This window comes from Morus notabilis, unplaced genomic scaffold (genome assembly GCF_000414095.1).
Source record: "Morus notabilis unplaced genomic scaffold, ASM41409v2 Scaffold2035, whole genome shotgun sequence".
Lineage (NCBI taxonomy): Eukaryota > Viridiplantae > Streptophyta > Magnoliopsida > Rosales > Moraceae > Morus > Morus notabilis.
Window position 1 is genome coordinate 612,133 of NW_010360448.1, and position 10,745 is coordinate 622,877.

General features: G+C 33.8%; 2 protein-coding genes across 5 annotated transcripts in view; both read right to left on the minus strand.

Moving 5' to 3' along the window:
- LOC21402904 overlaps nt 1-3,026 on the minus strand; it is a 6,845-nt gene extending 3,819 nt beyond the window's left edge. Inside the window, exon 1 of the mRNA XM_024164512.1 lies at nt 2,547-3,026. The gene's annotated coding sequence lies outside the window, so the exon portion shown is untranslated. The remainder of the gene's footprint in view (nt 1-2,546) is intronic.
- Nucleotides 3,027-3,062: 36 nt separating this feature from the next.
- Nucleotides 3,063-8,055, minus strand: LOC21402905 (pentatricopeptide repeat-containing protein At1g66345, mitochondrial). 4 transcript variants are annotated; one of them, XR_002902078.1, is made up of 3 exons: nt 7,872-7,926; nt 3,472-5,511; nt 3,063-3,291 (listed from the first exon to the last, which is right to left on the minus strand). XR_002902078.1 is itself a non-coding variant. In XM_024164510.1 (3 exons), exon 3 carries the CDS (start codon nt 5,506-5,508, stop codon nt 3,937-3,939), a length of 1,572 nt encoding a protein of 523 aa, XP_024020278.1. In that variant the 5' UTR covers nt 5,509-5,511; nt 7,056-7,082; nt 7,980-8,055; the 3' UTR covers nt 3,063-3,936. The 4 variants fall into 4 exon arrangements, 3 of the variants coding, with proteins under 3 accessions (XP_024020278.1, XP_024020277.1, XP_024020276.1); XM_024164510.1 differs by lacking the exon at nt 7,872-7,926 and adding exons at nt 7,056-7,082; nt 7,980-8,055 and having other exon boundaries at nt 3,063-5,511; XM_024164509.1 differs by lacking the exon at nt 7,872-7,926 and adding an exon at nt 7,980-8,055 and having other exon boundaries at nt 3,063-5,511.
- Between the last annotated feature and the right edge of the window lie 2,690 nt (nt 8,056-10,745).

Sequence of the window (10,745 nt, forward strand, 5' to 3'; positions counted from 1 at the left end):
ATATAATAATGATTATATAATATAATATAATATAATATAGTTGTAATTTTTAATTATATTATAACTGAAATATTAATATTTTTTATGTAATATTATAATATTTTTATAATATTATAATTATATTAAGTATTTTAATAATAATATTATATTCTATATTATAATGATATAATATATTATATAATAATAGTTTTTTTATTATATTAAATATAATATTAAATATATATTATATTGTAATTATATATATTATATTATAATATAATATAATATAGTCGTAATTTTTAACTATTCACAACAATTCAAACTCATAATTTACTAAACGCTATTACACTAATTTTGAAACCAACATAGCTACTATAATTATAATTTACCAAAAAGTTACTTTTTGTAACAGTTACTTCTTCCTTCAGCACAGTTAAAAGTAATTTTTTTTAAAATCTACAACACTACTAAACTAAGCCATAATCGATCCCAAATTGTTATAAAAGTTATTATTTTTGTACTAGATACTACATAGATCACACTGACTTAAATATTTCCTTGATGATCTTGTCAAAAATAGGGACCGACGCATGGACCTGCCCCACCCACTTTAAAATAATAATGATAATGATAATTCTACAGAAATCAGTATGGAGTATCAAACATTGAACTCATTGAGAAAATATAAAGAAAAAAAGGGAAAATTTGTGTTCTTTTTCGATTAACAGTTAAATGAACTATAATGGTTATGTTCACAACTGTAATTGGGTACGGAAAAGTATCTTATTAATAAGACACAATATTGATATCTAAAGTTACATTAGAATCACTTTGGATAAAACGAAATTATATGTAAAAATCTAATAGAAGTTTATAATTAATAATTTGATGGTTCAATTCAAACCGTTAACCTATTGTTTAGATGTCGTTATACATGTGTATTTTATTTGTCCACAATTTGACATTTAACGAGTAAATTTATTTGAACACTATGAGCGCATTTAAAACTCATTCTAAAATAATTTTATTTTTTGTATGAAAATGAAAATGAAAACGTTTTCAATCTCAAACAGAAATCATTTTTAAAAATGCGTTTGGTAGTTTTATTAAGAGATTATTTTCAGTGTAAAAAAACTCATTAATATCTCTCTTTCTCTCTCTCTGCTCGAGAGAGGAGAAAACGAAAATAAAAAATGAAAAACGACTAAAAGTCATTTTTCATTTCTCTATCATTTTACACTAAATCAAAAAATCATTTTTATTTATGGTTTTTATCTTTATTGCACCAAACGCCGTTTTAAAAATTTTCATTTTTTTTAAAAAAACGTGAAAAGTAAAAACGAGATCAATTTCAAACACGACCTATATGTTGATGAGAAATACCATTTCACATTGAATAAAAAGAAGCAATGATGTCCCGTCTTCTATTCACATTATCAATAGTTGAAAAAATAAATCTAAAAAATGCTTCAAAGCACTCCATTTATGGGTCTCATACAGTAGAATCTACTTTTAATTAGTGAGTGATACTTAGTACTATCGGTACTCAGTAACACTGTTTAATAAATCTTAGCTCAATCTCTACTTAAATGATGATTTCACTTTCCCTCCCACTAAACTACAAGTTCAACACCACAAAGTACGTTGACCAGATATGAACTTTAAAGTGAGTGTGGAGTATAAAACATTGAACTCATCGAGAAAATATAAGGGGAAAAAAAAGTTTAAGCCTTATTCATTTCACCGATTCGAGTTTTCAGTTTTAAGTTTCTACAGTAAAAAGCTTTAAAAAAAGGTCACATCTAACTTTTTCTGCTACAGTCAAAAACTCTCAAAAAATGTCATATCTCAGCTCGAATTGAAAACTCGAATCCGCAAAGTGAACGAAACCTTACTCATTAGTGGTAACAAGTAATGAGGGATCTTTGTTAACGAGAAACACATGGGCTATAAATCATCATGTACTCATATTTGCAGTTTTGTTTTTTTTTAATTGAGAGGGGACATATTAGTGCTTTTTTGTACCTAAAATAATGATGAAGAAAAGAATTTATCATATTTTAGAAAATAAATAAAGTACAATACATAAAGAAAATTCTATTAGAGACAAAGAATAAAGTAAGGTTGTACGCGGTCGGTTTAGACCTTTTTTTTTTAAAAAAAAAAAAACCACTAATTAAATTAAAAAAAATTCTTTTAGACGGTTTAATATTTTCAACAAAAATTAAATTGAACCAAATCACTAAACGGTTTGAACGCTTTAATTTAGGCGGTTTAATCTTAAACTAAAAAGATTTTAATAATTCATAAAAATTATAAAATTATTAATCAATAAAAACAAAAAGAGTATTCAAGTTTATAATATAATTTAAAAATAAGTAGCAATCAAGAATGCTAGCACATTAGCATCCACTAGCGCACCCATCCCACACTAAATCAAGTTCTTATATCAGTTATCATCTCTTATAATTCACTTAAAAAAAACAGAAGAAATCATGCATGAATATATTTTTTTATGGAAATGAAAAATGATTTTTTGTCCCACATATATATACACGTTCACTCACCAAATATCCAGAATACGCGTTCAATTTGTCTGATGAAGCTCCTGCATGTCTCATAATTTTCAGGATAAAAATTTTACTTTTGTTTTTGTTTTGGTCATCTTCTTCGTCTGTGACTGTTTCCTCGTTCATGCTGATACTTGTAACAATGAAGTTTGGTTACAGAATCTCCGCGCCCATGTCCAGCTTTAAGGGCAATTTGACAGAGAGGTTTAAAAATCCATTAAGAAGATGTGTATATTCCTTAATTGGCAAGCAGGAGACGAATTCAGCAAACTTCATTGCCCTGTCAAACTTTATTGTGTGGATATTTAAAAGGGTGTCGGATTTATTTGCTGAATTCGTCTCCTGCTTGCCAATTAAGGAATATACACATCCTCTTAATGGATTTTTAAACCTCTCTGTCAAATTGCCCTTAAAGCCGGACATGGGCGTGGAGATTCTGTAACCAAACTTTATTGTTGCAAGTATCAGCAGTAAATGTTCCGACTCATACACCTGAAAAAGAAGCACGGTGGGCAAGACCAAAGAGAAATTTTTTGCTAGTGTGAGTGGAAGGATAAAGAATTTTCACAGTTAAACTTTCTTGAGTCAGGAGGAAAAAATTAGGTAAAGATGAAAGTGGTGGTAATATTGATCAGTTACTAAATTCTGGAAATACATTACATTGGAAAGCATGGAAGAAGCTGAGGGTGGGGCTCTGTAGGACATTTTACGGAGAGAGGATGTTCCCAAGCTGCAGGAGTATCTGAAAAAAGCATTTCAGAGAATTTTAGCCACACTGACTGTTGTCCAGTACAACAGGTTATTCACCCCAGTCATGATCAGACCATGTATTTGACTATGGAGCACAAAAGGAAGCTTAAGGAGGGATATTGGATTGAACCATGGACCTTTGTCCAAAAACGTGGAGATGCTGTCTTCATACCTGCTGGCTGTCTCATCAAGTTAGAAACTTGAAGTCCTGCATAAAAGTCGCACTCGACTTTGTCTCACCCGAAATTGTTGATGAGTGCGTTCAGTTGACAGGAAGAATTCCGAACTCTCCCTTCCAGTCACAGGGCTAAGAAGGCCAACTTGGAGGTGAAAAAGATGGCCCTTTATGCAGTGAAGGAAGTTGTGGAATCTTTGGATCCAAAAGAAAGGTCTAAGAGAAAGTGAAATCAGGAAAAGGGAAATGAAGGAAAGTGAAAGTTCTCCAAGAAGACGGAGCCCTTACTATATTCAACCTAAATGATTGCCATAGTTTCAACCGAGTACTCTTTTTTGGCGTGGTGTATATCCTCTCTATAAAAACTGTCTTCTCTACTCTCCTTGTGCAGTTGCTGCTCTCTGTTTTTGCCTAGAAGTATGGAGAGTTTATGACTGATACAATGAAAGGTTAACATGGTTGTTAAGAACTTCCTTTTGTAGAAACACTTTGAAGCAATACAATTTTACGATCTTTCATAATTCTAAGATACTTCTCTGCTTGCTCCAATTTTCCAGATCGACAAAGGCTCTTAATCAACGTTGTAAAAACCAATGATCCAGGAGATATTGACTTGCTCACCATTTCATAAAAGAGCTTAAGAACTTCTTCCACATCGCCTTTCTTCTCATAGCCAACAATGAGACTAGCATATGTGATGTCATTCGGTGAGAACCCTTTCTCTAACAATCGAGTTAGCATCGCATTTGCTTTTTCCGCTTCTCCATTCTCACAAAGCTTGTGAACCATCTCATTGAAAGCTGCACAACTAGGAACGAAGCCCTTCTCCATCATTACCTCACAATTCCTTAAGCTTTCTTCCAATCTTCCGGCTTTGGCATAACACTCAACAAGAGAGTTGTAAGTCTCCTCATATGGTTTCAAACCCATGTCTTCCATATCTTTCATCATGCAATGCGTTTCGTCGATTCTTCCCTCTTTGCAGTATGCTCTTATAAACAATGTATAAACAAAAGGGTTCGCTCGAAAGCCTCTTTTGAGCATTTCCTCGTACACATCCTGTGCAGAAACTATATTTCCAAGCTTTAGTTTAGCATAAACAATCAAAGAGTAAGCAATTGTGTCAAACAACATATTCCTTTGCAACATTCTTTTCAACAACACAACACCTTCCTCAACTCTTCCTTCCTCAAAAATCTTGAAAACCAAACTGGTGTTCACAATCACAGAAGGAGAGCATCTTCTCCCATGAATCCTATCCAACATTTCAACATATTTTTGCAACTTCCCTTCTTTACACAAAGAGCTAATCAATGTTCTAATCGTCGATTGATTTGGGTAAATTCTCCTCCAAATCATATGCTCATAGATCCTCCAAACCATAGTGTTCTCATCAGATTTCTCAACAACGTGTATAAAAGTGTTGAAACTCACCAGGTTCAATGAAAACCCATGTTCTTCCAAATAGCAACAAACGTCAAAACCAGAGTCAAACATTCTCAACCTGGAATAAGACTGCACAAGCAGATCAAACACAAATGGGGTTGAATCAGTAATCTTGTAACAACTTAGTAGTGAATCAACCACCAAGAACTTGGAAGAATCCCCTGCATTTTTCTTCAAAACCGTTTCGATCAAAGCTCTAGCATCCAAGTTCAGCCGAGCTCGGACCAAGATGTGAATGGCTAAGCAGTAAGACCGAAGGCAATGTTGGAAATTTACTCTGTGTGCTGCCCAGTGGAAGAAACCTAGAGCCCATTTTGCATCAATAGGTTGCTTTAATTCCAAGAGTATTTTCTCGATGAGTTGTTCATTGAACTCGATGTGATGGAATTCCCTAGAGAGGGTATCCCAAGTCCATCCGCTTCTGAACGCATTGCATATGGCTTTGACAACATTATTTGGAGCTATTGGTTTTGTTACTGTATGAATCAAGTGAGATGGCTCTGAACGAGGATTGAAACAACATAGTTGCCAAGGAGATTTCAAGGATTTGAAGATTAGAGATGGGACTATTTGACGCAGTAAGCTCATGTCCTGTGAAACATAGGAAACAGTTGTATTAAAAATCATCTTCTACCAAAAAAAAAAAAAGAAAAAAAAGAAAAAAACCATTAGCATCAATGAAAAATGCATATAAGGAGACCAGTACCATATTCTTAATCTTATACCGTACATCACGAGTATGTACAACCTCTTTTTTTATAAGAAATAGGAAACTTCATTGATCAAGTAAAAAATACAGAAGGTTCAGGATGGATGAGAAATCCATTGATAAGGAAACAAAGAGAACAAAACAGAAAACAACGAATGAAAAACTAAACCCAGAATCCAAAACAAGGACAAAAACAACCAGAAAACTAGAAAATAGATTATGTGCCCCATCTTATTCAAGATGTCATCCCAACTTAACAAGAATAAGATGTCATCCCAACTTAACAAGATAAGCAAAAGCGGAAAATTTTTAAAGTAAGAATCTGGTGAAGACCACAAAGGTGCTAGGTATTTTGCTTTCTCGAATCAATCTTCGAAAGGCACCTCTTTCTCCTCAAAAACTCTCTGATTTCTCTCAAGCCAGAGGACCCCAAATAATAGCTAAAGTCAGAGCCCTCCAGATTGTCTTAGCCTTTTTGTCCCGACAACCCTATTCAAACTATAAGAGCACCGCGTCATGTTGCAAGAGTTCTATATGAGGAATGTAAGATTCCACTCTCATCTTCACCTCCAGCTTTCTCAGCAATTCATAAATCTTCTCAAAGTTTGGGTGAAATCTATCTCCGGAAACAAAGCTATAGATTTCAGTTCCTGCTTCAACCGTACTTTTCCCAATCGTCTTCTTCAGCTTCTTCTCCCTAATAAGAGTTCTAAGTTCTGCTACACTTTCCCATTTCTCATCCACAGCATAGATATTTGATAACATGTAATACCCCGCATGAGTACAATCTAACTTGCAAAGATTCTTTGCTCCAACCTCTCCCAGCTTGATATTGTGATGTATTCGACATGCACCAAGCAAGGCTCCCCAAACATATGGCTCGGCCAGAAATGACATTTTATTAACGATTTCCATGGCCTTGTCCAACTCTCCAGCCCGACCAAGAAGATCGACAATTATCCCATAATGCTCAGAATTGGGCATCAGTTGGTATTTATGCATCATTATATTTAAATACTTCCCTCCTTTCCCTTTCCTCTTTGTCTCACTTTCCTAATTTCCCTCAAATAAAAACCCCAACAAACACACCCAAACATTCAGCATCTCTCTCTCCCCCAAACACACCCATCTCAATTTTTCTCCCCATTCTACCCAAACAAATCACCTCAATAACATCCCAATACATATTAGAAATTACACACACAACCATTTTACATAGAAGACACACAAAAACACACGCGCCAAAAAAGAAATTGTGCACCTCGGTGGCCAAAGTGAGCACTGGTGGCGTCTCAAACTCAACAACACTAAGGGCCCGTTTGCTTCATATACTCAAACTCAAATCATTGATTTTACTATAGTGTTTTCTTCTCACAAAGAATTTAAATTTCAAACATCATAACGAAGAATCATGGCTTGAGTATACCTTCCAAATGGGCCCCAAGTAGCACACCTAAAAGCAATGGAAAGTCAGTTCTGACTCTAAAACCTATTATATATACCAACAAAAATGAAAAAATGGAAAACAACACTAAAACTGAAAAACAAACGAAACGTAAATTCAAGAAGCATACATTCAAGAACCAACAGAATACCATCTAACCCATAACAAATCCCTTCTTAAAAAAGGAAAAACAGAATATAAATTAATACCCAAATCAAGAAGCACAATCAAATACAAGGTTGATGAAGAGAAGGGCACCACCAGCAAATCTGGAACAATCTGAATGAACCCACAACAGAAAAATCCACCAGTAATTTTTGCTCATGAATGTAACTAATGCTTCCGTTTTCGTACGAAAGACGGAAGGAAAGAAGAAATAAAAAAGAAATCAAAGCAAGAACTGGTTAGCCCCAAGAGAAGTTAAAGAGATGGAAAATGACAAAACTCTGAGAAAAACACAACAAAAGAGAGAGCAGTCAATTGGAAACAAGAGTAACCAAAAACAAAAGGAGATGAAAATCAGATAATCAAATACACCGACTATGAAGCCTATAATTCACACAATAAAATTATGAACTTGGCTGACACTAGGTTTTAATTCTAGGGTTTAAAGAAATCCCAAACAGTTTCTACAACCAAAAATTCAATATCAGATGGGCAAAAATAATCAAAACTCAAACAAAAATAAAAAATAAAAAATAAAACAAAACAATGTCAAACAATTTCATTTTCTCCGTAGGTGAGAGAGTGTCAAGGCCAAAAAAAAAAAAAAAAAAAAACGGGAAGCCGCAGAATTACCATAAACTTTTGGGGGGAAGCCGACCAAAACCAGTTTCACAAATGACCATTTTTGAGTTTGAAGAACAAGAATTAAATGCGCAAAAAGATTTAGTAAAAAACAAATACCTTGAGTTTCCGTTCCTTCTTTCCTTCGGAGATTGTAGAATCAGTTGTGACAAAAAAGAGCAAAAACCACAAAGTGGACTTCGGAAGGGAAAGAATGACAAAATGACAAGAATTTTATATAATAAAAAAAATTACTCAGTATTTTCCTAGGCAAAAAAAAAAAATACCAATATTTTGTTTGAGAATTTATCGGGTGCAACTCTGTAGGTGCATTTGAAACTCATTTTAAAATAATTTTATTTTTTATATGAAAATAAAAATAAAAATATTTTTATTTTTAAGTAAAAATTATTTTTAAAAATGTGTTTAGTAATTTTATTAAGAAATTATTTTCAGTCTAAAAAAATTAAAAATTGTGTTTGGTAGTTTTATTTTTAAAAATATATAATAATATTTAAAATAATAATATATTAAATAATTTCAAATTAAATCTCAAATAAAAACATTAATAATTAATACAATAATTTAAATTACAGTACATAGTAAATAATTTATACGTACAACACTCTCACTTCATTTTGGTTTTTCTTATCAAGCCAAAGCAAAATATCAACGAATAAACGACAAGATTTTCTTTATTGTCTCAACATCTACCTAAGTTCCATATATGAATTAGACGATCAGTTTGCCAGAAGAAAGCAATTCTAATATTCATTTTTCAATAGCTCAATTTCTCTTGTACAATTGAAGGAATAATAGAAACATCCATGTAACTATAGCAACTAGTGTAAGTCATCATTGACGAATTTGACCTGAGAACAGCAAATATCAATCCATACCAGAGAAAAGCAAAATACCCAGGATTGTCGAGAACAACAAAAAATCATCTAAACACCCAAAAATACCGAGAACTGCAAATCAAGACAAAGATCAGCAAAAAAAAAAAAAAAAAAAAAAAACCCCAAAACATCAACAAATACTGGCAATACTCGAAAAAATACCAACCTAAACTCCCAAAAATACCCGAGAACAGGCAAATCATAACAAATACCAGCAAAAAAAAATGACCCAGATCTTTAGCTAGAACCGCCAATACTTGAAAAAATCATCATCAAATCAAATTAATGGGCATACCTCGGTTGATTTGGGAGAGTATGGGCAGAGCAGAGTCGGAGATCAGAGAAGAAGGCTGTCGTTTAGATCCCGAGACCTGTGATTCCAGCTAGAAGCCCGCTGCAAAGAGGGAGAGAAGAGAACGGTGAGAGGGATGGAGGTGAGCTAGAGAAAATGAAAACAGAAAAAATGAAAACGACTTTAATCCGTTTTCAGAAAGATATCAATTTTAGGGAAAAATACAAAAACGTTTTTATTTTTTATTTTGGTACGGTGCTTCCCCAAACACGGTCTTCTTTTCAGTTTCAATTTTTTCTCCTCGGAAAACATCAAAAACGCTTTCAAAACTGAAAACAAACACGCCCTATATTTTGGACTACATTCTACACCACGTTCGAGTAAAATCGTGTGGTAGAAAGGCTACAACAATTCTTATACAACCCTATTAGAAGTTACATTAGAGATGTGCTTTAAAGCATTATACGTGTATTATCTCGCATCCAACACGAATTATATCTGATCTAACAATTCTAAATGGTTCTCGGGCTGTCACGTGGTAATTCCTCTACTTATTTTTTTTTCTTTTTTCATGTTTTTACTTTTTTATTTTTATTTTTTTGAAATTTTTTACATTTTAATTTTTTTGTGTGTTTTTTTAAAATATATATTATTCCTCACATTATTCGTATGAGAGTAATTTTTTCATTTCTGTTCCTATTTTATTTTTAGTTGGTTATAATAATTTTTGCAAATGTGTCCTTACTTAAAAATTTTTTCAATTGTTATCTTTACACATATTTCCTTTTAAAATAAATTTAAAAGTCCTTAAATAGTTGTATGAATGAATTTCTCATTTTTCAATAAATAATAAGCTCTTTTAAGTGCCTTTAACACGATAATATGTCTAGAACACATTACAAACTAGTTTGATAAAAAAGAAGAGAATTAAAATTACTTTCGCTTCTGAGTTTGAAAGCTATCGGTGAACCCAAATCCAAATCTACAACCCGTACCCTTGTGTTCCAACTCCCGGCGATGAAAATCTGGCCACCTGAAACCCAAATATTTGTCTTTTCCTGTCGACAAAGATACATCACCCAAAAACATTCTGTAATAATCAGAAATCATCATAGGCGAATGCAATTTGTACTAGTGGAAACAATCAACGTCGATTTCTCTCGCAACGATGTCGACCAGCGCGATAGAAAACCAGACCCAGTTTTAGAATAATTAGCATAGGCGACCACCATGGCAGAAACATCTCTACGCGTCAAATCGTCAAGTACGTGTACGGCCGCCGTAGATAATAGGGGTGTAAGAATTGAACCCGAACCCGACAAACCCGCCCGAGCCTACCCGAGCCTACCCGAAAATGTTTGGTTAATTTTTTATTTTTTTTATTTTCAGATTATAATAGGCCCAACCCACAATTTGCGGGTTGGGCCGCGGGTGGGGCAACTTCTCACCCGAGTTGCCCCGACCCGGCCGTTCATTAGTAATGAGAGACCCCCCCCCCAAGATTAATGTGTTGTGTTCGTGTGAAGACAGAGTCTGACTCTGAGTAACCGTAATCCCCCAAACCCGTGTAATGTGAGAGTGAGACAGACTTCCTTCACTTTCAATTTTCATTTTTCCTTCCTCCCACCCACCCAGTCGCCACTCGCCGGCCGCCGTCAGTCCCAGCCTCTCAGTCCCAACCTTCGCACACACTGC